This window comes from Neopelma chrysocephalum, unplaced genomic scaffold, assembly GCF_003984885.1.
Source record: "Neopelma chrysocephalum unplaced genomic scaffold, ASM398488v2 Primary Assembly neopelma1_252, whole genome shotgun sequence".
Classification (NCBI taxonomy): domain Eukaryota; kingdom Metazoa; phylum Chordata; class Aves; order Passeriformes; family Pipridae; genus Neopelma; species Neopelma chrysocephalum.
Window position 1 is genome coordinate 2408700 of NW_020897914.1, and position 27236 is coordinate 2435935.

The window sequence follows — 27236 nt, forward strand, 5'->3', positions numbered from 1 at the left end:
GCCTTGGATGACACTCATACAACTGGCATTCCCACCACATTTTCTCAAAGACCTGCTGGAACATCATGAATTCAGCTCTAATTCAAGTAAGAAAGGCTTTTTTTTCCTTGACGGATGGGAGGAAGAAGATAGCTAAGCAAAGACAACTGCCAGGGGCAGGAAAGGAAGTCTGAAATTGAAGCTGGAAGATATAGTGGCAAAATTGGGAAGAAAAGGGTGGTTGGGAGCTTGAAAAGGGGTGAGAGAGGAGGGGAAGAGAGAGCAGGGATGGCTGCTGGATAGAAATTGGGTGGTAGCTTTGCCTGACGTTTTCTTAGCAAATTCTTCTAACTGTAGGCAAGGGAAAGGGAACCTGGGGAGGATCAGAACTCCCTCATTAAGCACAGGCTCTGCTTTTTCCTCCCGGTGATGATCCAACGAGGAGCTGAGCTATTACAGCTCCCAGCTGCATAGCTGGTTCTTTGGTCCATGCTGGGCAAACTAAGCTTTTTGACTTTGCTAATTCTTGGGTTAATCCTTAACTCTTCCTGCTGCCTGTCTGCAGCTCCTTCTTGTTCAGACAAGTGTGTGCTGCTTGTCTGGTGCAGGCACGGATCACCCAGGCAAAAGCTGGGGTTTGTTATTTTGGAGAGGATAAACATTGAGAAAAGACACTCAAAAACTTCTGTGGAGTCTGGAAGTCCAGGACAGTGCTTTTTCTGCTGCACTGGCAAAAGAATATAATTTAAACATTGTTTTCCTTCCAGTTCCTTTCTCACCCCCACCAGTAATCCTAAACTCTGTCAAAATATTTTCTCCTTAGCAAGAAGTTCTGCCAATGGTGAGACAGAATCAGTCCAACAGTGAAACACGAAGATGAACAGAAGGCTTTTACCTGTTGCAAAGGACATCTGCGAATCAGAGATAAAATGGGATAAATCAAGAGGGCCTTGCCTTTCTTCTCAGCACAAAAAGAGGTAACAACTTATTGCCTGAAGCTAAGCTCTACTTGTTTCTTTCCTTGGATTTCCATTTCCCTTCTGAGGTAGCTCATTCGAGTGCCTCTCATTTCAATAGGTTGGGACTGGCAATACCCTGGGACTGGCAGGCTCTTCCTTGGAACTCTCAACCATCCCTCTAAAGACCATGATTTTGAGTAACCACCATTTTAGCATAAATTAGACTGTCTGTTCATGGTGTGTGTGTTGGCAAACATTCCCAGGAGGTCAGCACTGGAAATGCTCTCCACCTCCACCATCAGATCCTGAGATGAGGAGTTCAAGTAACCACCTGTGTTTACAGGTTACTTCCAGCTCTTGGATCTGCTGACCAACCTTTCACACCTGCCCCACACATCCTTCCAGCCACACACTAGTGGAAGATGGTAACAGCTCACAGCTATTTGGGTTTCTACACTGAACTCTAGACAATGATCCCACTGTGAGCTTTGAAATCACTAACAACTCGAGACAGTAAAAACTGCTTTTTAATCATGTGTAGAAAACACTGAAGATCAGAATTGGCACCAACTTAAGAAAAATTTAACAGAAAAAATGAAATAAATAAGTGAAACATTCTGCTCTTAGCTCTGGGTGTCAGAGAGCCTCTGCTATTTCACACTCATTACAGAAGCATTTTGAACTGGTTGCTGTGAGCAGAACCACTGCTGGAATCCAAATGTTTCAGGAATGCTGTTTCTTCCTTAGAGCGGCTTCTGACAACAGTGGTCAGCTGAAAAATATTTTCATGTGGCATTCATGCATCTGCTGCATGAAATCTCACTGATTCGCTAGTTTCCCGTGGGTGGAACGTTTTCATGGAGATACTGGAGAGCCAAATCTGTCCACTTCATTTCTTGCTCTTTCACAGACTCGGTGGTGCCACCGTTGTCTTGCTCTGGTTCAGGGAGCTCATTCTGAGAACAAAATAGAGGTACAATGCATTCCACACAAAATAGACTTCCTGAAAGCAGCAGGTTGTTAAGGCTTTGTATGGATAAATAGAAACGAGACCAGAGGGTGCATCTGAACAATAAATATCATACATACTGATCCACTTAAAAATATTATTGGGCCCTGTTATGAACAACATTCTTTTCACATGAATATGGTGCTTAATCTGAAAGGTAAATTGGTTTTCCAGGACCCTGGGGCCTTGCTATACACTCAGACTGCACACACAGCAAAGGAGAATATATAGCAAATGCAAAGTAAGTAAATAACAGTGCAATGCAATTATTCCATTACTTGTTTGCAATGTGCTGCTTCTGCTGTTGGCAAGAATACAGATACTGCAGTTATTATAGCTGTTATTAAGACAACTGGTTCTGTAACACGTTTCATTCCCGTGGCAGGTGAGAAATCCTTCCTCTCTACGTGCTGGACTCAGGTGTGGCTGTGCTGGATCAACAGGATAAGTCAGAACTCCCTTCTTTTATTTGTTCTCTGTGTTGCTGTACTGCTGCAGTCACACCGAGTGAGTGCTATTCTGCCAGATACCATTTGGGCAGGAATTCTGAGTTCTAGATCTCTGGAAATCCCAGCATGAGCTAACTAAAACATTTCAGTTTTGAAAACACTGTATGATTCGAGCCCATCTGAGTTCCCGGGAATCTCTCAAGTGAGCACTGGAGCAAATGCTCAGGACAGGCTCAAAGAGCACTTCACAGCCATTCTGTTTGCTCCTTTACAGTGCTCCTGAGCAAGTCTCCTGTGAATTCGTGCTCCTTTTCCCATGTGATAAGAGGCAATCTCATCTCTGGGAATCTCTATATCCACAGCTAGGCCTTTCTTTCTATTGTTAGTTGGTGAGGCTTCCTGCTCTGGGGCTGCCATCTGTATGTGACTGTAAGCAGCCCAAGAGGTGGCTGTAAGGGAAGAAACAGTAATGTTTGGACTCAAGGTAAAGGCAAATGTCAGTAAGGAACCAGTTTATAATACTCAGCCTGCCTTATAAATGTTATCCCAAGCAATAGGGGGTTTGGGCTCTTTTATCTGACAATTACACTTCTGCAAGATCCTTCCCTCAAACCCAGCTCTTGGCAGGAAAACGTGTGCTGTATATATGGATTTTGGAGTTGTGCAGCTGCTCCTTGTCCTCTCTGAAAAGCCAGTGGTGGAAGGGCTAAAGCTTGAGCCACATCACAATTTGGAAATGTCTCTATGCTGAAGGAGACCAACACCTCGTGATCCCCACAACTGCCTTGTCAGTGCTAGCCAGGGTAAAGCTTGTGCACCAGAGAGAACAAGGAAAGGGAAAATCCTCAGCTACCTCCCGCTTCCCTGGAAGTTTCAAAGTAGCTAAGGAAAGGTTTCAGAGTGGGAGATCTGAAGCTTCAACTCTGGGCTTTGTGGGATCAGCAGTAGCTTTTCCCCCGCTGCCCCTCTCCCACCCTGCACCCGTGCCCTGGATGAAAGGACAGCTGCCATGCCTTGGACATGGCACTGCAGGTGCCAGTGCATTCACTGCTGTCCTTGAACTGGCAACAGCAATGCTGGATCTGGAAAAGACTGACTGGAAACAGGTATGAAAATTTTTCAGCTTCTTTTAATGGAATTTCAGGAAGTGGAAATAAAGTGTAACCAAGACTGCGACTGTCAGCGTGAGACTGATCATCTCTGTTCTCCAAACCAGAACTTCTCCCTGATGCCAAACCCAAAACAGTGTGAAGGGGAGGGCACTCCAGTTCTGAGAGGATTCAATAACTGGTCAGGGGAAGGGGGACAGAAACATCCAAGTCCTCATGCACACAGGAGTGACTGGCATATAGGGCAAGGAAAGAGTCAGATCCATCCCAGGAGCCCTTTGTACAAATCAGCTGCACCACAGGCAATACTCTGTGCTGTTTCTTGGAATGGGCTGAGATAAACACAGCAGCCTTAACTCAGATTGATAAGTAGCAATTCACCTACCAGAGGGATGGCCACGTCCTCGTACGGCAATTTATCTTCCCTCCACGCGTCATCGATCAAATCCAGGATCCTGCCGTCCCTCTGCACCTCGCTGTCCATCCTCACAGCAGGTGAGTGCAGCTAAACCTGTGACACAAAGCAGATGCTGTTCCCAACAACATCCCCAGCCAAGGAGCTGCAGTTCGGACTCTGGGCTTGCTCTGGTTTGGATCTAATTCCTGTTAAGATTAAACTTGATTTTCCTAATCCACTCAAAAAGGGGTTATAACCACAGGAGAACTACTTCACCTGAAAAGAACACTATTAAAGTGATTTGCTGATTGATATGCATCAGAGACGAATATATAAAACCAGCAGGTTTTTATTAATGATATTTACATGTGTTTATATCTACTGACTGACTTTTAGAAGCCTACTTTGAGTGAGTTTGAGCACCCCTGTAACTCTACCAAGAGCCCTTTGCTGCCCTGAGCAGTGCTGTGCCTCACCCAGGGCTTCACGAGTCTGGGACAGTCACAACAAAGGATTTCAGGGCACCCAGAATCCTGCCCGAACCTGAAGTCCAGGAAAATGGTGAAACAGAAGAAAAACAAGACCTGTCTTTCACCCCCAGCTACAAGAATCCCTCCGGGGTGTCTCACTGCACTCTGCCCTCCCTGAAGTGTCACGTCAGGGACTCGCCCCGGTGTGACCCTGCGGCTCGATCGTGCCGGGGTAGGTGACTACAGGTATTTATTTTACACCAGACCAGGGCAGGTGACTACCGGTATTTATTTAAATACACCCCGCTGCACGGGGGCGGCGATGGGCACCGGGCTGAGCGGTCCCAGCCCCGGGGCCGTGCGATCCGCGCTGCTCCCGGCCGACAGCCCCGTGCGCCCCGTATCCCCACTGTGTCCCTCTCCGGTGTCCCCTCCGTCGTACCTTCAGTACCGCCCCGAATGTCCCCGCAATGTTCTCCCGGTGTCCCCCCGCGGTCCCCTCGGTACCCCCCGAATATTCCCCCGCAGTGTCCCCCGTGGTGCCTCCCCCAGTGTCCCTCCCCGCAGACCCTAACCCCATGATCGCCCCGGTAGCCCCCTTAGTGTCCCCCAGTGTCCCCTCCCGGCGTCCCCCCCGTGCCCTCCCATCTACCCCCCGTGTGTGCCCCCGGTATTCCCTGCGGTGTCCCCCCATGTCCCCGCACTGTCCCCTGCCCGCCGTACCCTGCCCTGGCCGGGCCCTGCCGTGCGCAGGCGCGGCTCCCGCGCAGGCGCAGCGCTGCCGGGCCGGGCCGGGCCGGGCCCGCCGTTAGGTGGGGAAAGGCGGGAGAGGGGAAGGAGGGAGGAAAGGGAGGGGAGGAAGGGAGAGGAGGCCGGCGAGTGCGGGGTGTCTGCGGGGAGGGAGGCGAGGGGAGCGGCGCTGGAAGGGCCCCGGGCAGCGAAACTTGCCGCGGCGGGTGCGGGGTAAACACCGTGAATGGGCGGAGAGCGGGGAGGCTCCTGCCGGGGAGGAGCGGGAGCGCAGCGGGAACAGGGAATGCTCTGCCGGGGCCGGCGGCACTGCCCGCGGCCACTCCTGCAGTCACCTCACAGGCTTTAGCTGCGCCAGGCGAGGTTGAGGTCGGGCATTGGGAAGAAATTCTTCACGGAAAGGGCTGTCCAGCACTGGAAGGGGCTGCCCGGGGAGGTGGAGGAGTCCCCACCCCTGGACGTGTCCAGGGAAGGACTGGACGTGTCACTCGGTGCTCTGGGCTGGGTGACAAAGTGATGTTCGGTCATAGCTTGGACTCGACGATCCTGGAGGTCTTTTCCAACCTGATTCTGTGATTCTTCCCCCGGCGACGGGTGGTTTGCACCGGGCTCCTGCCGCAGGTGGCATTCCGGCCACTGGCATGTCTGTGGCGGTGCTTTTGGGAGGTTATTGCTGCTTTTCTGTTCATTGTAAGCATATTTCCAGCAACACTTCGAAATTGCATCTTTCTATGTTTTTAAATACAAAGTATTCCCTGCCTTTTTTTATGGGCACTATTCTTAAGTCTTGTGTATTATCTGGTTTTCTCCACTTGACTCTACAACAGTTCTCTGTCGAGTTGGGATGATAAACCTTGTTTATTTTTAAACGTTTTTGGTTTTTTTTTGTTTGTTGGTTTGTGTTTTTTCTAAATATTTCCATTTTCTTCACTTTTTCAGAAGAGACCAGCTAGCTGTCCTTGCTTCAGCTGTAGTTAATGAGGGAGATTGTCCTCTCTTGTGGTAACCGGGGGTCTTTACTTCAGGTGCTTGTGATTTGCTGTGACTAAAGGCAACTTCTCTGGGCCTCTACCCTGGCACTATGTGACTTGCAAGCTCGAGAGGCCAAAATTTAATACTAAACAATGAACCTGATGAAGCATAAACCAGGGTAGAGAGATGTCTGATTTTAAGGCTTTCCCCCAAACCCTGGGTGAGGTGGCAGGTATGCAAAGCTGGCAGATTCAGGTGTACTGTGGGGGCCCTGCTTAAAGGATGACAGAAGCAAGGGCATGTCGTGGTAGGACAGGGCTAGATTGGATATTAGGAAGGAATTTTTCCTTTTGAGGGTACTGAGGCCCTGGCACAGGTTGCCCAGAGAAGCTGTGGTTGCTCCATCCCTGGAATTGTTCAAGGCCAGGTTGGATGGGGCTTGGAGCCACCTGGTCTAGTGGAAGATATCCCTGCCCATGGCAGGGAATGGAATAAGATGATTTTTAAGGTCCCTTCCAACCCAAACTGTTCTAGAATTCTGTGCTGTCTCTCTCCTCATGTCTCTGCCCACTGAAAATTGATTCTGTGTAGGTGTGATTAGAATGGTAGAGAAGAGCTGCTACTGCTTGATGTCTGCTGTTACCACCTGGAGAACTCTTGGAATGCTGTCAGCAGCTCAGGGGATGTGCTCATCTGCTCTCCTCAGCACCCTGCCCTCAGCAGTACCACGAAGGTGTTGTGCATACTGATGGAGTTTTGTTAAGCACAGAGAGGACCAAAGAGAGACAAAACACTATCAGAATAGGGATAGGATTTTTTTCCTGTATATTTTCTGTGTGAGTGTGATTTAAAACACAGCAGAACTCCCAAGGACAGGCTTTAATCCCTGGATGGTGTTTGAAGTGCTCTAGAAGAGGATAGAAGCTTCTCAGGGAAGTGAAAGCAGAGCTGAGCCTGCATTTCTAAAGTCTCCCTTGCTGTGACCTCCTCCCCTTTTGTTGATTGCTAAATGATGCCATATTAATCTTTGAGGAAGATGTTGGAAGGATCCATCTCCAATACTTGAGACAGTGCATAGGTTTTGGAAAGAGATGTTGTTAATACCTCCACAGGGTGAAACCAAAGTTTGTGTCCTCAGGATGAGTTTAACCATTTTTGTGCTAGAGAGCTGTAGTTTCATGGAGGAGCCACTGAAATAAATTCTGGCTTTCTGACTCCATTTCTGGTTCCATGGTAACTTTTTATTCCCTGTTTTTGCCTTCACATTAAAGTGAACCCTTCTTGCTTCACTAATATGTGAATTTTCTATGTGTATGCACACATACATGTTTTTGTGACTTAAAAGGTGTGATTTTTAACTAAAACAATGTACTGCTACTGTTAAGCTGTTCAACTTATTTTCATAATGTAAGACATAACTCAAGAGGAATTTTTAAGGAGTTCCTTTATTTGGCAGATATTTGGCTTACAAGTTTGTGAAGGTGACCATTGTTTTCCTCACCTGTAACTGCATGCTCATTGTAATTTTTTTAACTTCTTTGCTTTGTGGACTTCTGCTTTTTCTGCAGCTGGGTGGAGAAGCAGCCTTGTTCGTGCATTGCCATGGGTGACCACTGCTTTCCTGTGCTTCCCTAGCTGCTGAAGCCACTAGGATTTGATGATGGAGGCTTTACTGGAAGGAATGCAGAGAAATGAGCAGGGGAGGTGTGTATGCAACTGTACACAGCAGTCATTCAAAAGGATTTAAGTATTAACCTTCCCTCCTATTCAGAATAAATCCTCAGGTATCAGTGTGCAGTGGCCTTCACCAGGTGCAGAAGCAAAGTCACTGCCTGAGCTGGCTTTGCAATAAGCCCTGGACAGGTATTATGTTAGCAATTTAGTTTTACATCTTCCTGAAAACCTTCCACCTTGGTTTTTTTTTTCTGATTGTTTTAAACCCTTCTTGTGAATAAATATTTATTTTGTGGCAGCCATGCAAGGTTAATGAGATGTGACTTTGTTATCTGTTTTTATTGAAAACATCTGATTATTTCCTGCTCATGTTGAGACTGCAGAGTCCCATTCAGCTCTGAGGAATCCTTAATGCTCTGTCTGAGGTGAAAGTATGTAGACTTTTGGATCCCCGAGAGAGACTGTAGTGACAATAATGGAACAAAATGTTTTCTGTGTTAAACAAGCGTGAAGCAAAAGTCACTGATGCTGTTTTCCCAGTCATCCTTGAGAATGTGACTCAGATTTATTTGATACTGTATCTTCTTCAGAGAACTGGTTGCAAAAACCAAGTTTAGACTTAGCTACATGTTAGCAGATGCTGTGAAGGAAATGTTCCTGCTCTGCATAATAGCTGCTAATTTTTTGTTAACTCACAGGACAGGGTGAGCTTCAAATGTGACTGATTTTGGCTCCTTTAAGAAGTATTTCTTTCCCTATAGAAAAACTGCCAAGTGTTGCAGTGTGCACACGCACAGGGAGAGCAGAGAAATTTCTATCCCTTAACCTATTGATTTCCATTTCTTTTCAGTTCTCCCTGTTTGACAGGCAAATTAAAGGGGTAAAGATCATTATGGAGTTCACCACCCTCTAGAGCTGTGTCTGGCAAGCCTTAATATTGTCCCTGGCTTAGCAGCTTGGGAAGTTTTAGAGGAGTTACTGGAATTGGCTTCAATAATTACTGCACCAAATTAGAAGTCTGGGCGTTGCTAGGGCACATGTGCTCCCTGATGGATTGCGAGGGTTGGATTCTTCATTATCATGTTGTCATCCAGCCCCCTCTGCTTCGAGGTTTGTCTGCATTTGTGATAAACTTCTGTTTTCAGGAGCTGAAAGCTCGGCTGTAAGATTCCTCTGGTGACTGAAGCTTGGTCTAAAATGCCTCTGCCTGGAGAGCAATTAAGGCAAATACAGAATATGAATTAAACATGCTTTGGTTTACTTAGATAATGCATAGTCCTGGGGCAAAGGGACGAATGCCCAAGTGATGTGGCTTAGTGGGCACGGGTGGTATTGGGCCAAAGGTTGCACTGGATGGTCTTGGAGGTCTTTTCCAACCCTAATGATTCCGTGATTCTGTTTCTCTGCAAGCTGATTTGCAAAGCATTCAGAGCCCTGCGTGTGCACGGTTGGTGCCTTGGTGCAAGTCAGTGTGTTCTCTGCCTTTGTTGGTTTGGGACACGAGACCCATGTTGGGTGATGCTGCTCTTACTTCCAGGCTCCTTCCCTTGCAGCGGCGGGTTCCTGACCTCCTGCGAGGCCGAGCTGCAGGAGCTGATGAAGCAGATCGACATCATGGTGGCTCACAAGAAATCCGAGTGGGAAGGGCAGACACAGGCTTTGGAAGCTTGCCTGAGTGCTCGGGAGCAGGAGCTTTCCTCTGCCAGGGCTGCTCTGCAGGAAAAACAGAAGGAGGTACCTCCATTTCATACTGTTTTCTGTTTGGAGACAACCAGTGTGTTTTACCTGTTAGAATCAGGAAATCAGGAATAGAATTTACAGAGGGGCTTGCTGGAACAAGGCGTCCAATTCATAATTCCGTCAAAGTCAAGTGATCAACTCCTCAAGGGTTGGTGGAATTCACAGATTGAATTCTCAGTTTCTAGAGAGAACCCAGAGATGCTGGATCTGGCTGCAGCAGTAATGGACAGCCCAGCAACCTGCAGTCATTGGTAGCAAAAAAACCCAATTTCCTACCGTAAACTACACTAAGATATCGCTGGGAGATTCTCCAAGAGCTGTTTTATGCAGCTCAGTTTTGTGCTCTGTAATTAAAGGCCTGGGGGAATTGCAAAAAATTTCTGTATTGGTGGAGAAGTATCAGTAAGTGAAATTTTTGCACAAGATGTGGGCCATCAACTGCAGTTGAGCCACAGGATTTTCATTTGCAGGAATGGTGATTTTTATCGTATAGATTATCATTGTTATTATCAATTGTGTTTTCTCAAGACACTTGAAATATTTCTTACCCCGAAAAAGTGAACATGGATTTCAAGACTGAACTGTAAAGTATGGTTAAAGTCACTACTGGAGTATATTCATGCTTTTGGTTTAGTCATGTGAGTTTTCTGTGGGGATTTCTTTTAATTTCACTTTGTCCTTTGGACCTGCAGTTAGAAAGGTGGGTACCCTGGGAAAAAAAAAGGACAAAACTGAGTCACAGGAGCAGTGGAATCAGTGTAAGGGAAGTCTTCTCTGCATTTCAAAACCCCAATTATTTCATTCTCCCTCATCATTTGGAATTTCTTTTTTACCTGAGCATAGTAAGATAATTACAGGGCCAGACTTTCTCTTGGTAGGTAGCTTGAAATCATAATGCATATTTGTGAAGAATTTGATGAAGATAGTGATAGAAGTAGCCTTTTTGGCACAGGCCAAACCTGTCAGCTTCACCACCAAAAATGAAAGCCAGAAACTGGCTCAAAAAAAGAGGCCAGAACTGAAGCAGTTCTGGCCCCAGCCTACCAAAGATTTAGGCATAGATTTAATGTGATGCATGGTGAGGGACCCCATTGAAACGTCCTAGTACTTACTAACCTAAAGTCTACTTGTACTGCTGTATTTATTTGCTTTTTAACTCTTACTTCAGGTTGGCCTGTTGAGGCGCCAGGTCGAAGAGGTGGAAAAATCCAAGCAGGACATGGCTAGAGAGTATGAACAACAGCTGAAGACGTTCCAAGAGGAGGTGAGTTGCAGAAAGAGAGGTTTGGTTTTTAGTTCTCACTTGATGTACAATGCAACAGGTGAAATACTTTGCATCATGGCTTTTGTTTAAATGCTGTGGTTTTAAACCTCCCCATTCTCTTAGTGTTTATGTGCTTGCAAAAAAGAGCATTGAATGTAGACAAAGCGACGTTTTTATGGTTCACTTGGCCAGTTGTTTGTGCTTCGGAGGAACTTGGTGACAAACAGAGAACTGCTGGAGTAGAAATGTGGAGTAGATGTTTTCATGTGCTGGAGATCTGCAGAAGTTTACTGCAAAAATGACCTGTGTCTGCCCATCCCAGTCACCACAGTGCTGGTTCTGGAGTTGCTATGGGTACAAGGCAGCAGCAGTTTGCTCTTTCAGCATTTCTGAAATTCAGAAAGGGTGGAGGTGTAACTGCCTGGCTTGTGTGAGATCAAGAAATAACAGTGGTATGTAGTCTCATCTTTTTGCCTCCGTTGACTCTGATGATGTTGGTAAGTATTTTGTCCTCTCAAGGCATATTAGTCTTAATACACATAATAAAAACTAAGTATACTCAGAAAGTACTGTTTGACAATAGTTTTAGAGCTTTCAGCTCCTGCTCACCACGAGGTGGTACCTGTGCTGCGGGTGGTGTAACAGCATTCCAGGTTTAGGGCTGAACTCTTTGCCTGTCTCCACTTGCTTGCCAGTGGCAGGGAGTTAACTGGCCTGAGCAGCTCGGAGAGCACTGCCCTGTTTTCTCTGGAGGGTTGGGCCTGGTTCCTGCTTACTCTGAGCCATAAGTGAAATTAATTTGGTAGTCTCTGCTCTGACGACAGAAGGCATCTGTCCTCATTTAAAACACCTCACTGTTCCATATGACTAACAGTCTTCATTCACTGGCTGCTCCCACTGGAATTGTGCATAGGCTGCAAAGCAAAGCTAAGGTACATTGGCAGCTCTGCCTAAATTGCTAAGGCTGAAATACAGAGTGTGTTGTGGCCTAAATTGCAGTGTGTGGGTGTTTTACCCACACAGTATTAATGCTGATGACGTTGAGCTCCAATATTCCTCAGTCTTCTGTTCTTAGTACTGTTTGGGGAAATTATTTCTGTCTCTGTTTACCACCATTTCCAGTGCAATTACAGGTACAGTGTCTAACTCACTGAGACTGTAGAAAGAATAAACCTCTTATCTCCTGATGTGTTTGGCAGAAGATGTTGGTATTAACTCTAAGCCTGTACATCTGTCTGTTCCTGTTGAACACACCAAAGTACTGAATGCATTATGTCTTGAATCAAATATTTATTCTTCTCATGGTCCTTCTGTTCATCCATGGGTGTAGCTTTCTCCATCAGTAAAATGGGAATGATGCCTTCTCAGATTCCTGTGGCTATTTGGAAACTTTTTATTTAATAGTTGAGTAGAGGGGAGATCATCAGATGGAAAACTCTCTTCCAGTTGCAAGTGATTATTTGCACAGAGGGTCATTTAAATGTCAAGAGTTTTTTCCCCATTCCTGCTCCTGATATGACTCCAGCATCCTAGCAGCGGGCGTAGGAGTGATATTTTCTGTTGGCATTCTCCTCTCATTGTGAAATACACAGTGTATCTAAGCAGAAAATGACAGATGAAGTGGTGTTGTTATTATGGGTAATGGCAATTCTCAAATCTTCCTTCTCCCAGTAAGTGGGAGAGTTCCAGTTCCCACCTGTGCTGCACAAGTGTATTTTAACCACCCAGGAGTCCCTCGCTGTGTGTGGTGTGGTGGGTGTGCTCCTCTGGGGGAGGAGATCAGCCACAGGTCCTGCCGGCTCTTCCTGTGCTGGGAGCCACCTGTAGAGAGAGGGATGTGCTCTTGCTGCATTGACAGCTACGTGTTAACCTCCATCTTATCATTTCAGTCATGTTTTAATCGTGGTAAGACGGAGGTTTAATTAAAGCTGCCGATGTCACGACTTCAGTGGCATCTTGCTCCTCTCACACAGCTCGGCCTGTTTTGCAATGCTGTTGGTATAATAGGCTCATTATCCCAATGGAAGCCTTCACTTGTGAGCTGGGTGGCCTTGATGAGGGGATTGTTTGTGTGAACCGTTCTGTGTGCCTTCTCTCTAAGGGCTCTGTAATTTCTGCCTTGGGGCCTTGAGCAAAGCTGTCTCTCTTCACTGTCTCCTCGCAGTTGTCCCGGCTGAGGAGGAGCTATGAGAAGCTGCAGAGGAAAAAAGCAAGAGGAGGCAGAGGAGATGCTAACAAGGGACAAGAAGGAGATGAGTTTGAATTGAGCAGACTGACCAGGAAGGTGGAGGTATGTGATGAAAAAGAAAGTGCTGACCAGTTTGTATGTATTAACTGACTTACTGGTGACTGAGTTGTCAACTAGGAAGAGGACTGTGAATCCTGTTTAAGGAGTACTCTTCATCAACTCTCCAGGTGTAGCTTTTCTCAACTGCTTCTGTAAGAAAGGCAATTTCCTGCACTGGAGCCTCTGAGTACACGGGATAAACCTTGATGTTGTTCTTAGACTAAATGAAAGGAAGAAGGTGCTGAAAGAATAATAAATTATGTGAATGGAATGAGTTCCAGTGTGGGGAGGTTGTATTCTCACTTTTTTTTAGGAGGAGGGAGCTACATGTCAAACTTCTTCTCAACCCTGTCTCGTCTTTTAATCTTTCTGCTCTGCTGAGCTCAACCCCACTCAGTTTTCTCCTCCTGTACCCCAAAGATGTGGTAACACACACACACCTGCCTGACACAGTGCCCAGTTTCTGGGGCAAAGATTAACATTCAAATTCTGCGCTTCATTCTTGTCATCTTAGTGATTTCAATAGCAGCATGTTCTGGAAGCTGATGCCAGTCTGAGTTGTTAAACCCCTGACAGCAAACCCATGAAACCAGCCATGGATGTCTTGGCACTTAACATTTGTAAACAGCAATAATTGACACTGACGTTTCACCTCGGGAGGGGAGGGAATGCAGCGAGCACAGTGTGTGAGGGTTCTGTGCTGCTGAGCCGGTGCATCAGGTGACTGGCTAATGGTTTCCCTGCTGTGGGGAAAGGTGTGTGAGGATACGGTGGGAGAGAAGGCAAATGTGGATGTGAACTGGGAGGGGATGTGCTGCCCCTGCTGTCCTTGCAGGAGTTCCGACAGAAATCGCTGGAGTGGGAGAAGCAGCGCCTGCGGTACCAGCAGCAGGTGGCATCGCTGGAGGCTCAGCGCAAGGCTCTGGCAGAGCACTCCGAGCTCGTGCAGGTACAATTAACGTGCCCAAAGTTTCTGTTTTGTTTGTGCCAGCGGGTGGGAGGGAGGGAGGGGGAGGAGGGAGAGGCTGATGAAATCTCCCAGGCTTCCATCCAGTTCAGGTTGCCATTGAAGTGACTTTTAATGTCCCAGTGGAATAGGGTTTACTTGTACAAGTGCTGTATGGAAAAAAGATCTGGAGTCTGTCAGCAGAGATTAGATAAACCTTGTGCAGCTCTCCCTGACACCCCTCTGGTTAGCAGAGAAGACAGTAGGATGCATCTTTCCCTGGGAGGCAGAGACCACAGCATATGACACTTTAAAATAGCTGTTACATCATGTTATCTAGTTGAAAGCTGTGTACCTGCCAGCAGCTAAATATGTACCTTGTGGGTCCAGCTCAGAGGGTGCTGTTGGAAAATATTCTTTCCCTACAACAGAGGCTTTAACAAAGTACTGAACTAACAGCATTTTTCAGCCCCCCCTCCTTTTTTTTTCTAGCAGTCTCCTAAGGCAAGGCTGCTGTTCCCGCAAAGCTGATGGCTCAGGGAGGTAATGGTGCTGCAGCAGAGCGAGATGAATTGACCTAGAGCACAGCTGTGAAGTCACACTGACACAATCACAGCAGACACTGATAAGAAGCTCTTGCTGGGGACTTTGCACTTAATGGGCTCCTGAGTTGCTCTTGAGTGGAAGCTCCTGCAAGGAGGGAGTCTGTGATGACAGGACTGGAGCTGGCTCTGACAGGGCCTTTGTGAGAGGCTGACACCAGTAGATCTGCAAATGCAGAGAGAGTCCTTGAGCAGAAGGTCTCGCTGCTCTGCTGTCTGTGTGTCGCTGATGGCTCAATTGTCTGAGCACAGATGTGTCCTTGGAGCACAGGCTGGGACGCTGGGGCTCAGAGTTGCTCTTCCTATGGTGCAGCAGAAAACCAGGAATTTGGGGAGGTTTTCCCGAAGCGGCGTAGGTGACTTAGGTACTGTGAACAGACTGCCTGGATCCTCAACTGCTTTGAAAAGCCCAGCATGGAAGGGCTACAGTTTTGCCTTTGATGTTTCTGTGTGTTTTGTGTGCTTGGTTGTCTTGCTGGCACAAAGTCATGCTGAGATCCATGACCATGGAGTACTTCCCCTCTCTCCTTTCATCTGGCTTCCCCTCATCCCTTGCAGAGCAGCTTAGGGAAGCCTGGCATTCTTCTGCAGTTCAGAGCACCTTCTGGAACACCTGCAGCCTTTAAAGTCAGCAGGTGAAACCTGGAATTCTGTGCTGGCCTGCATGTTCTGTGGATGAAAATGAGAGACAGCTTAAATGTTTTCTTAATGCAGAAATAAATATTCAGGCAGTCTGGTACTCTGGTTTCTCGGGTGAAGAAAGGCTGTGCTTTACTCTTGCCCCTCCTGATTACCTTTTCTGTCATGACTATTCAAATAATAATGAAAGGCTGTAATCAAAATTATACCATAGTCTTGCAAATGCACAGTTCCTATAGCATTCTTAGTTATGAGGCATTATGTGCCAGGCAATAAATCAAGGTACGTGGTGATTCTCAAGCTGGCAGGAATTGCTACTCTTAGAAATTGGGAGTATAAGACTACTCAAATATTTTGTCTCAGCCTTTAAAAATTCAAAGGTTCTATATGAAAAGGGAATATATGAAATGAATGTTCGTAGAAGCTTATGTGAGAGCTGGCTTGTTAAATTTCACCAGCTAGCTGTGTGGAAATAAATGCTATGAAATAAGGTACTGTGCCTATAAATAATAGAGCATGTATTGTCTGCTAGTCATAGGTTCCTTGTAACTTTTTTGTCTACATTAAAACAATGAAACATTCAAAGTGAGCATTCTCCCAGGCTGCTGGAACCACGTATTTAGTGCAGAGAGCAGAGCAAATTGGCTGTTACCCAGTTTGGTTTTGGGGCTGTTTGGTGGTTGTGGGTTTTCCATTGTGCACCCAGAGCTGCTTTCTGTCCTGGTGTGGAATTAACAGGGATTAACAGTTGGGTAATCTCTGGTTTGTGCTTGGTACTTACAAACCTTCTCACCTGCAGCCGTTTGTCCTGGTCTAGCCTTGGGTTCATGAGCCAAAACCAGCAGGTGGCTTTGTTCTTAGTTCATACTCGGGCAGCTGGAGTGCTTTGAGAGCCTCATTTCTCAGATTCTCTTTGAACCCCTTTTGGAATCAGAGGGCCCCTTCTTTTTTCATTTTCTTATTTTCATTCTGTTTGCCTTCAGAAGTGATACCCACGGTGTAACCCTGCAGCAATGCTTTCCCTGCTTCCCTGGAAGGTCACGTTGTGTACTTTAGAATGTGGCTCAGCACACTCAGAAATCAGTAGTTGTGTTGAATGTGGTTTGATACACTGTGTTTTCTGTGACTTACCTTTAATGCCCACGGATTGCTGTTGGCAGACCCAGCTTGCCAATCGGAAGCAGATCCTGGACTCGGTGGAGCTGGCCAGCCGCTCGGAAATCCAGCACTTAGCCGGCAAGCTGGAGAGGGCCAATGACACCATCAGTGCCAACGAGCTGGAGGTGGAGAGGCTGAACATGAGAGTGGATGACCTGAGCGAGAACAACCGCCAGATTCTGGCAGATCAGCAGAGAGTGCAAGAGGAATTAAGGCAGTCCAAGAAAATGGTAGAGGTCAGTGGAGGAGCTGTTATGAAACTGGGTCTAAAGCAGTGCTGGTGAGAAGTAGTGGGAAGGCTTTTAATCCCAGAGCTTTTGTCTCTTTCTAGAGCCTTTGTAAAGTTCCTGATTGGCCTCAAAACTGATCTTGTGCCCCTGTGCTGCTCTGCAGTATTTCCAAAGGTCCTAAAAAATTACAGCAAACAGATTTGGTCCATCTTGCAGCAGTCATTCCTTCTCCCTCCTGTGCAGGTGCTGCAGGATGAAAAGAGGGAACTGAAAGCCACCTTGCAGTCTCAAGAGGATTTCATTGACAGCTCCAAGCTGCAGCAGGAACAGTTACAGAAAGAGCTGGCCAGGATGACTGAAACTCTTCACACAAAGGAATTCCTCATCAGGTAGCATCTGGACCTCACTGGTACTTAGGCTCTTGAATCCAGATCTACATTCCAGGTTCTCCCACTGAGGACAGTAGCAGCATTTTCACACAGCTAGATCTGTGTTGGTTGTGTCTAGAGTGGTGTGCTGTAGTTTCTCACAAGTGCTGCCTTGCAGTGTTTGCCAAATTACATTGCTCTTGAAATCAGCTGATAATCAGTGAAGAGTGTGGAAGGAACCTGCTTTCCCCTCAGCTGGGTTTCTCGAGGCAGCACAGGGCTTTTGAAGTTGTTTCCCTCAGGCATTTTCAGTCAAGTGCTGGAGGCTGTTCGGGGTTGATAACGTGCTTATTAACATAACTGAAAGTTCTCTCTGATTTAATGATGTCAGACTGGGCCCTTGGTGAGGTAACTACATCTGTGACAAAATCATCTCGGCCTTCCCCTTCTGCACTGGCAATGTACAGAAGCTGTTGGGTTCTGGTGGCTGTGTCAGAAGGCTTGGGTGTTGCTCACCTACCAGCCAGACTGTCTCTGTCAGGGAGGCCAACATCAAACTAAAATGCAGCCTTTTTCAGTCAGCATGAACTCAGGCAGGGGCTGTCACCCAGCTGTGTGTTTGCTTCCTCACACTGCACGCCACAGTCACCTGCTGCTGGGCTCTGTATGTTTTTCAGAGAATTCCAAGAAAACAGTGGTTGTGTTCCCTGTATCAGCGAACTCAGTGATGTTTCTGTGCTGAGACTGAAGCTGAGGTTTCTCCTTAGGGCCCTGGAGGAACGCTTGCAAGGGAAGCAGTTGTCTTCTCCGGAGCTGGAGCACGTGCTGCTGCAACTGGAGGTTGCCCAGAAGAAGGAACAGCACTTGCAGTCGGAGGTGACTCGTCTTGAGAACAGGTAGCCCACTGCTTGCTCCCCCTGGAAGTGCAATTAATCTTGGATAATAATACAGCACCTAGTTGTATTCATCCAGTTAACCAGTCCCACTGATTTTTGTAGGCTTGTTTTAAATATCAAAGGGCTAAAGAAATCAAGTGCTATTCATTTTGCAGTGAGACTGTTTTGCTAATTGGTTGGCTGCTTTTCACTGCACACTGTGGGTGTTCTCAGTGTTCCAGCTTGCTTAGGCTGAGCACCTTCCCACTAATAGGTTAAGGAGCCTTTGTTAGGCAGCTGGTAAGAACCAGATCGAGACTTTTCATGAGATAAGAGTTACAAACAGGTCTGCCCAGAGTGATTGTGGACTGCCCATTCCTGGAGGTGTTCAAGACCAGGCTGGGTGGGGGTTGGAGCAACAACCAGGTCTCATGGAAGGGGGGTGGAATGAGATGAGTGTTGAGGTCCCTCCCAACCCAAACCATCCTGTGATTCTGTGATTCCTCTCTTGAGTTTGTGGTTTTCAGATTCATGTTTGCATGGGAAGTTCGTAATCTTAGTATGGTAAAGGAATAAACAAGAAACAGCTATCATCTGTTAGGTCAGCTTCCTGATCTCTTTTGAAATGATTTTGGAAAGCAAACCCAAAGGATTGGTAAGGAGCTGGTGGGTTGAGTCCTGTTTCTGTTAGGGTGGACGTAGGAGACTGCTTGGAAGATCAGAGTTTTTCTGACCATTTCCCCCTCCTCGGGATATTCTAATCTGTCTTTTTACGTTTTCACCCAGCCTGGTGTCTTCAAATGCCAGGTGTGTGCAGCTGAGGGAGGAGCTGGGTGAGAATATCAAAGAGCTGCAGTCCATGATAGACCACCAGACTGAGTCAAAGGCGGAGATTAAAAAGGTAATGTGACTCTGTTCCTGGGGGTTGGGAAGGCACTGGAGGAGTGAGCTGATCCCACGTGTGCCATGTGCACAGGCAGCACAGCTCCAAGGGGACCAAGGGCTGGGGTGCTGTGGAGGCAGGGATGTGCTGAAGGTAAGGAGCACACCTGACAGGAGGAGTTGAGAGGATGTGTTTGCAGGTGTCTGAACTTGGCTTTGTGAGCATCTCCTGGGCCTACCCTGCATCCCACAGTACTTCTGTACACTGTGAAAATACCTGAATTAGTGCTGGAGGGACAAATATGCCAAGAAATTAGGGTCTGGAATCATGAGTTTAAGCCTAATACAGTCTCCCAACAGGAGGAAGAGCAGAGAGGGAATGAGTTTGCTGTGATATGTCCTATCACACTAGATACAGGGCTTCAAGTGTGTTCTAGTCCACAGGTGAATAAAGGAGTTTGTTTCAGGCTTGGTACCTGGACATGAAGTCAGGGGCTGGGAGGATGGAGCTGCTCACCTGCACGAGGGCCCCACCCCTGTGCTTGAGCACCCAAGGGGAACAAGCCCTCCACAAGGCTTGACTTTAAATAATGGTCTGGATCAGCTGGTGTGAGAGCTTTCACTGCAGCCTGCTAGAGTGGAAACCTCATTGGACTTGAGTGAAAAACATCACTTGTGTGGAAATCCTTCATCCTTTATTCTGAATGTGTAGAGGTGCAGATCTTGCCAGAGATGTGTGCTTGGTTACACATCTAAACAGCCACACAGTAAATGAATCTCCCACAGGCTGCTGGGGAGGAGAGAGAGATTTATGATGGCTGTTTCTATTTTATATACTTGGGAGGCATTGAGGTGACATGGAGATAAATCACCATGTGTACAGTATTTACATGGCTAGGCAGAGATCATCTGGTTCAATTTTCTAAAATGCTTGTAATACTCAGAAAAATCCTGGATGTTCGGGTGGTTAATATTTTTGACTAATGGAATGGAATCCTGGGGAAGAAATTATGCTGCTGTTGTTCTTTTGTGTCACTGAATAAATATACAGTGTGCCTACCAGAATACTGTATGCAGTGCAGGTCTGCCACCTCAAAAAAGGATTGCATAAACCAAGATAAGGTATGGAAAAAGATGACCCAAAGGATGGAGTGTTTTTTATACAAGGAACAGCTGAATGGAATAGGACTTAGCAAACTGGAAAAGAGATGAGATTGAACAGACTAAAAATAAAATCACGCCTGTCATGTGGAAAGTAAATAGGGAATGATTATTGTCTCATAATGCAGAGACTAGTGGTCATCACATGTAGTTATGAAAACAAAGAGATATATTTTTACCCTGTGCATAGCTGGCTGGTGGAAGTTTGCCATGAGTAGCTCTAGTTGCTACAAGCTAATATCGATTCAGAAGACTTAGGACAAATTAATTCCTGGAAGAAAAATCTGGCTCGAGCTATTTAAAGTTGCCATCCTTAAATGGTATCTTTAAATATCTCAGGAAGGCAGAGTGGCAAATTGCAAGGTTATATTATCCAAGTGTTACTGTGCTTCCACAGTGATGGTGGACCTTTGGCTCTCTGGTGTTGGTCACCAAGGTCCAGTGGTGAGTTAAAGAGACCGTGATTTGATGAATTATGGTTCTTCCAAAGTGCTTCACAGCATGTACCTCCTGTCCTGTCCCACTTGGCAGTTTATGGTGTGGGAAAGGACTGGGGTGAGGTGGCTTTCAATCAAGAAGGACAAACATGCACAGAGGGCTTGTTCCATAGAGCCTTTTGTTTTCCAGTACTGAGATATCACATTGTCGTGTGCGATACTTCGCTTCCTTTGCTGAAACATCTTCTAAAAGCTCGTGGGTGGTGTGTGCATGTCTCCCTCCAGCTGAAAGAGCAGCTCTCTCACGCTGAGCAAACACACAGCAGTGAGCTGGAAGGGATGAAAATGGAGATCTCCAGGTTGACACAGGAGCTGCACCAGCGGGACATCACCATTGCATCGGCAAGTGGCTCCACGTCAGACCTGGAACAGCGGCTGAGGGCGGAGGTTGAAAGAGCAGAGAGGAAAGCAGTGGAGCACAGGGTAAAAAAGGCATAAGACTCTCATACTGTCTCTCTAAGGGATCTGAAGGCTTGGAATACCATCCTGCTTTTTAGTTATGTTCACAGTTTCCTTCTCTCTCTAGCCTTTGAACAAAGACTTTGAGACCCTTCTGATGGAATCTTCTAATCCGTGGTGTTCACTGGGTCTGTCTTGCTGCTGATTTTCAAACTAATAACTGATAGTCCCACAGAATTCTTTGGAATCCCACAGAATTCTTTGGAATCCCACAGAACTCATGTTAACTAGGCCTGGATGCACGACATCTTTGGAAACTCAAGAAAATAACTGTGCATGGTTATTTTTATGGCCTTCTCTGTAGGGTCCCCGCACAACTAACAGCCCAAACCTTGCTCTGTGCTTGAATTTGAGGGTGGAAAATGCTTGGAGGGTGTTGTGGGTATGTGCTCTCTTCTTTTTCTAAGCTTGTTGTTTGCCTCTGTCTCCTCAGGTAGTTCTGGTCCAGCTGGAAACCTTGAGGTTGGAAAACCGTCATCTCTCAGAGAAGCTGGAAAAAACCAAGTGTGGTGTGCTGGAGGTATGCACTGAGAACCAGGAGATGGGAAGGGGCTGATGGTGTGTGTTCCCACCCTGGAGTAATCAGAGTCTTTGCCCAGGCCTCTCAAAATGCGTGGTAGAGTTCAGTGAACTTAAAACCCGAGCAAAAGGGGCAATTTGTGAGGAAATAAGGTGCAGAAATAATGAGCGTTTGTTCAACCGGAGAGTGGTGAGAAGAACTGCAGGAGCAGCCATCATCTGTTTCTTCTCCACGGGCTCTGGCCCATGGAGTACATTTTGTTACACTTCCATTTTATGCCAGTTTACCTCAGACCTCTCATTCTGAATCTGTGATGTCCTTTTGGCCTGTCCCAGAGCTGTAACTGCTCTGGTCCTTGAAATAAGGGGAGAGAACATGTTCTCCCCTGGTGAGGAGCCATTCAGCAGGGCTGGCCCTGGCAGTCCCAGGGCAGATTGCAGCCTGGGAATATGGGCTGGATGCCTTGGGACAATGCACCAGGAAGGGGCTCTGTGGTGGGCTGCTGCTGCTGTGGCACTCCTGAGATTTGGTGAGGCCCTCTTGGCCAGAGGGGAGAAGGGGAGCCTGCATGGAAAAGGTGCAGCCTTGGCAGGAATAATACCTTGGAGCTGGTTCATTTTAGTGGCTGTGATAAGGAAGAAATGGTTGGTTTGCAAGTTCTGTCTCACCTAAAGCAGAATGGATGCTTCCCAGGGGGCAAGGACTAGATTCAGACAGCTGACAACCTAATGGGAATATAGCAGAGCTTTTATCTTGTCAGATCTGTGGGAAGGAAATACTTTGCTCTAGTGTTAGTTTGGGGTGATTGTCAAATGTGCCAAGTTCTTGGGAGGATGTTGAACAGAAGCTTGTGGCTGTTGAGATGCAGAAAAAGCAGAGCTTTCCAGAGGGCTGATTTGCAACCGAATAACCTGAGGCCCATTACTTCTGCTTGAAAAGTGCCTGGTGGCTTTTGCCTGTGTGACTTCCCAAAAACTTGGTAGCAGGGTGCAAAGTAAGAAATCTTCTTTTAAAAAAAAAGCTCCATAGCCCCATGAAACAGGAGCTGCTGATCTTGGCCAGGTGGTCCTAATGCACATATGGAAAGTCCTTAGATACAGAAGTGATGACAATGAATTAAGCATCTAAATTTAATAGAACTGGCAAAAAGGAAGTGGGAAGAAGCAAGTTGTTCAGAGTTTCAAAAAGAAAGCCCAGGTTAAAATACAGGTGAGCTATTCTTGGTCCTTGTTTTCCTGTCTTCAAAAGCATTCAGTGGTGAGAGACTTGCTTTCCCAGGTGGATCAGCACAGCCTGTCTGGATGCAGACCCAGTGAGGCATATATGACTGATTTTCCCTCAGGAAAGCCTGGAAAGCTTTGCCAGTCAAAATCGAGGTTAGAGGATGGGCCTTAAGGAATCTCTTGCTGACCTTTGCTCTGGGTCTGACTGTGGTGTCCTGCAAACCAGAACTTTTGACTTCAGCCCTTCTTGGTCTGTTAGGGAAAAGATGTGACCCTGAGAGCACTCAGGGAGGACTGTGCTGTCGAGCTGCACAAGCTGAAGTCTGAGAACCAGCAGCTGCGGAAGGACCTGGCGGAGACCAGGGCGAAGCTGGAGGTCAGTGCACGGCTCTGCCTGGATGAACCCCGGGGCACTGCCCAGCAGGAGCCAGGCAGAGAGCCCCAGGCCAGGGCTGTGCAGCACAGGTGAGTGGGGCACGACCCCGAGCGTGGAGGAGAGCAGAGGGTGTGGGGGTGTGTGGGTTTTAACGCCGTGCTGTGTGTGTAGTGTCTCTCTCCAGCACATCGCGCGTCTGGGAGAACACAAGGACTGTTTGGGAATCTGCTTTTATGCTTTCAGCAGTGCAATAGCTTTGAGTCCCAGCTGGTTTGTGTTCTGCAGAGCCAGCAGTGTTTGTCTTTTGTCTGCCTTTGCTTCTCTTTCTGATTGAGCAGCAGTCTCTGCTCCTTTTGGTGACAGAATTAGATGTGCCCCAGGCAGCTGCGCTCCTTTCTGTTGCAGTTTTAGGATGTGCAGTCTGTAGTTTTTGGTATCTACAGTAGCAGAAGAGGGAGAGAGAATTCCCTAGGGACTGGATGTGCATCTGGAAGTGCTGTGGAAACAAGTTTGGATTGCCAGGGCTGTTAATAACATCTCTGTTAATTGTTACCTCTGTGTGAGTTTTTGCTGGAGTTCAGCTGCTAAGAGGCAAACTCAGTTCTGTGCTCAAACCTGCCTTTCAGGACAGCTCGGGAAGCACAGCATGTGCAGGATGAACAAGCAGCCAGGATACATCTCCAGCCTGATGGGACTGCTCAGCATCATCACGGGGAGCCCCAGCGATGTGGGGCTGCTGAAACGGGACCTGTGTCCCCCGAGATGGGTGAGCCACCCTCCCAGACCAGCAGGAAGAACTGCCAGGAGTCACCTGCCTTGCTGGGAGCAGAGCCTTTGCTCCATGTGGTGGATGGAAACAAAGATTTTGCAGATGAAGCATCCAAGCAGCCTGTCTCGAATCATCAGAGGGAATCTGTGCCTTTGGTAAGCAGTTGTACAGGAGCTGGTTGCTATTCAACAGCTGAAAATAGACCTGGGTTCTCATCTGGCAAAAGGAGACAGATTTTGAGTGCATGACTTGGCTGCGTGGTGTGCATAAAACAAACATTAAACAGGGAGGGACAACCACTGCTGGATGGTTACAGTTGGCCAGTGGCATCCATGTGGTGGCTCTTCAGAACTCCTTGGGGGAAGGCTTTGTGTTTGTGTTGTTGCTCAGCTAATTCCAGGAGCACGTGGTTCTCTCCATGCTGGTGCTGTACCTCAGTGTGCACCACGAGCTGCTCGTGTCCCCTCTGAATTCTGCCTCAGCCTTTACCTGGCTCTGTAGTAGTGGCTCAGAGTGGATGTGGAGTGCTGAGTTTCAGTGTTTCACAGTCTCTGAGTGACTGGTTGCTGCACATCTGTAAAGCACGGGGTGAGTTTGACCCCTCTGAGTGGGGCTGCAGCAGTCAGCACACTGAACTTAAAGTTGCTTATCCTAGCTGATGGGAAAGTCTGAAATCCCTGCTTCACTGCACAAGGGGAGGCTGCTATTTTCCCCAGTTGCTGATCACACTTTTTTAGTTGGGAGCAGTGTTGGCAGTTTCTCTGTCCTTTTACCTCAGCTCAGTTGCTGGAGCACTTGCCCAAGATACAGGAAATTTGGACTTAATCACTTCTTCCTGTAGTAATTCAGGGAGGGGAGAATGCTGAGTACTGGTCCTTGCTCCAGATGTTTGCCCTAGCAGTGTTCAGAACATTTTCTCCTCTGTTTGTGTGTTGTTAGCAGTGACAACAGCTATTTTTGTTTTGTGGGGAGCCCAGAGAAGAGGCTCTAAGGCTCAGATAAATGGAGGCTTGTAAGGTCTGTAGATCTTGATGAGATTTACTTGAAACTTGATTGTTTCAAGACTAGAGTAGTTAGTGGGCATGTCCAAAAAGCAATACTGGGAGCTTAGGGAACTGTAATATTCTAAATGGAAACTCCTCAAGTTGCAGTATTGGAGCTTAAGTGTGAACAGTTCCACTTCAGGGTCTGAGAAGCTCTAGGGCTTGATGTTTAGTAGAAGAGGATGTGCTGCTTTGTGTTTTGAGAGGTAGAAATAAGCTTTCTAAGGAAATGCAGATATTTCTCCTGGTGTTGACTGGGACTCCCTGCTCATGGTCAGGTCCAGGGTCTTTAAATCAGTTCATTTAACATCAGGAGAGGAGAAATTCTCCTCAGTAGGCAGTAGTGGGGTGGTAAGGGATTTGCCTGTTATCTGCAGCCTTTTTCTGCTTCCCTTTGTTCCTGGCTGTTGATAAAAGACCTGAAAACCACAAGACTCCAGGATTTGGAAATAACCACTAACTTTCTCTTGCCAAGACAATGAGGCAAATTGTCTGTAATGGAAAGCAGCCCCTTAGTAACCTTATATGTCACGTGCCAGCCCTGTGCAGGAGGCTTCTCTTCATCAACTTGTACATTAAGCCTGGTTTACAATGTTGTTTTTGTAAGTTAATAACTTGTGGTAAGTGATGTGAGGAGCAGGAATAGTTCTTGACTGTAAAGGAAAGAATCTGGTGTAGTTTGTTGACCATTGCTGGCTGGACTGAGGTGCTGTTCCCTGAGCCGTGAGGGCAGTTTGGTCTGTACTTGCCTGTGGGATTGTACCAGAAGCCCATTATTTCAGGGAAGAACAGGAGGTATATAAAACACAACAGTGCTGGCCCAGTCTGGCAGTGCTTTCCCTTCCCTGGAACCCAAACTCTGAGGTGGTGCTGCTCACTGGGATTTTCATGGAGATGAAGGATGTAAACCTCGAGGTGCACTAACGCCCAGGAGAAAACCCTGGGTATTCTGTAGTGACCTTCTTTAGCCCTGATTCTTTAGTTCTGATTTTTTGGCAATCTTGGCTTGTTGAAAGCAATGACTGTTGGCTGGACATGTTGGCTGTTGGGAGGGACATGAGCTGTGATACAGGTGTGAGACCTGAGTGCTTATTCTGCCCAATAAGGTGGAAGTGACCCAAGAGCCCTTTAGGAGCGTGTTGAGTTGTGTGGTTTGCAGATCAGTGGGGTTTCTGGCTGGAACTTGGAATGAAGGAATACCTGATATCCCTTTGCTTCCCTTTAGTGCCCCTTGCCTACAGCTTCTGTTGGATCAATAGCTGCAAGATACCTGGAAGAGGAAGAAGTGAGATCCCAGCACATCCTGGAATGTCTGAACGCTCACATTGAGGAACTGAAAAAAGAGAGTGCAAAGATAGTGAGACGGTTTGAACACCAGGAGTGATGTTTCTTGTGGAATTGGAATGCTGGAATATGTGGTTCCAAACTGTGACTGGAGTGGTGCCTATAAATCACTTGCCATCAGAATTTGAGAGGCCATGTCTCCCACTTGGAGCTGAATCAGCAGGATGGGAGCTGAGGGAAAGGAACTCCTCTCTGACATGTTTGTTCTGATGAAAGGTGTTACACCACAAACATTTTAGTCAGCTTGGTGGGTCAGAGACCTGCATCAGAGCTCACAAAGACTTCGGTGTTTTTAAGAAGCAAACCACTTGCTAATTTTTATGTAAAGTATTTAAAGTATATTTTATACATGTAAGAGCACTGAAATAAACCAGAATGACAAACACCTTTTTTCTCGTTCATACAAATACACAAAGTGAATCTCTGGTGGCTTATCTTGCCTTCTCATCAGGAACTTGGATCAACACCTTTTCCATCACAGCATAGCTGTGTTCTTCAAGGAACAAGGAATATAATTCCTCTTTCCTTTAGGCTACCTCCATTTTCTCCAGTTAATTTGCCCTTAGTGGAATTTCTTAGTATTTCCTGGTTCATGCAACTTCTGCCCTTTGCTGTCTGTGTAATATCTGGTTTATCTTGCCATGCACGGTGCTTGAGGTGCTGCAAAATAGCTGAGGAATGAATGGCTGAATCCTGGTTGTGGTCATGGCTCTTGGAAAAGAGAGTAGTTGGAATGGGCAATGACACTGGATGGGAGGAGAACCCACAAACGGGTGAGGTTCATCCACAGAGCAGCTGCTGTGTGAGCTGGTGTCAGCCTGGTTGGAATCTGGGCAGTCCAGTTGAACTGCTGCATTAAAGTGCATCTGTGACCTCTCTTTGGCAATACATTCGGTCTTCCTTGAGGAAAGTAAGTTATTAATGAGTGAACAGAACTTGTTTCTTAAGAACTTGCTTTCTTCCAGGGGCTCTCTGCAGTTCTCCTGTGTCTGAGCCTGCTCAGCTTTTGTGCTGGCAAACTGTGGGACAGAGGCATCTCTTGTCTGTGTCCATAAGTTTCCTGTTCCCTTCCATCAGCTTCAGCT

At 46.9% G+C, this 27236-nt stretch overlaps 2 protein-coding genes across 6 annotated transcripts; one reads left to right on the forward strand and one right to left on the reverse strand.

The window, feature by feature from the left end:
* Positions 1-1447: 1447 nt before the first annotated feature.
* On the reverse strand, positions 1448-5140 carry ANAPC13 (anaphase promoting complex subunit 13). 2 transcript variants are annotated; one of them, XM_027703699.1, is made up of 3 exons: positions 5096-5140; positions 3891-4016; positions 1448-1894 (listed from the first exon to the last, which is right to left on the reverse strand). In XM_027703699.1, the coding sequence occupies exons 2-3, from the start codon at positions 3987-3989 to the stop codon at positions 1769-1771; spliced, it is 225 nt and encodes a 74-aa protein (XP_027559500.1). In that variant the 5' UTR covers positions 3990-4016; positions 5096-5140; the 3' UTR covers positions 1448-1768. The 2 variants fall into 2 exon arrangements, with proteins under 2 accessions (XP_027559500.1, XP_027559499.1); XM_027703698.1 differs by lacking the exon at positions 5096-5140 and adding an exon at positions 4379-4460.
* CEP63 (centrosomal protein 63) lies at positions 4503-26536 on the forward strand. 4 transcript variants are annotated; one of them, XM_027703693.1, is made up of 15 exons: positions 4503-4604; positions 7663-7798; positions 9322-9502; positions 10677-10772; positions 12937-13062; positions 13895-14008; positions 16407-16640; positions 16878-17023; positions 17770-17898; positions 18664-18778; positions 20643-20840; positions 21310-21396; positions 22879-23084; positions 23622-23919; positions 26033-26536. In XM_027703693.1, exons 2-15 carry the CDS (start codon positions 7752-7754, stop codon positions 26189-26191), a joined length of 2136 nt encoding a protein of 711 aa, XP_027559494.1. In that variant the 5' UTR covers positions 4503-4604; positions 7663-7751; the 3' UTR covers positions 26192-26536. The 4 variants fall into 4 exon arrangements, with proteins under 4 accessions (XP_027559494.1, XP_027559496.1, XP_027559497.1 ...); XM_027703695.1 differs by having other exon boundaries at positions 4600-4618; XM_027703696.1 differs by lacking the exon at positions 4503-4604 and adding an exon at positions 5150-5184.
* Positions 26537-27236: the final 700 nt, after the last annotated feature.

Coding starts and splice junctions, on each gene's coding strand:
- ANAPC13 (XM_027703699.1), bottom strand. CDS start 3,989: ATGGACAGCGAGGTGCAGAGGGACGGCAGGATCCTGGATTTGATCGAT. Junction 1,895..3,890: donor AGGACGTGGCCATCCCTCTG/GTAGGTGAATTG, acceptor TTTTGTTCTCAG/AATGAGCTCCCTGAACCAGA.
- CEP63 (XM_027703693.1), top strand. CDS start 7,752: ATGATGGAGGCTTTACTGGAAGGAATGCAGAGAAATGAGCAGGGGAG. Junction 17,899..18,663: donor GTGACTCGTCTTGAGAACAG/GTAGCCCACTGC, acceptor GTTTTCACCCAG/CCTGGTGTCTTCAAATGCCA. Junction 21,397..22,878: donor CCAAGTGTGGTGTGCTGGAG/GTATGCACTGAG, acceptor TTGGTCTGTTAG/GGAAAAGATGTGACCCTGAG.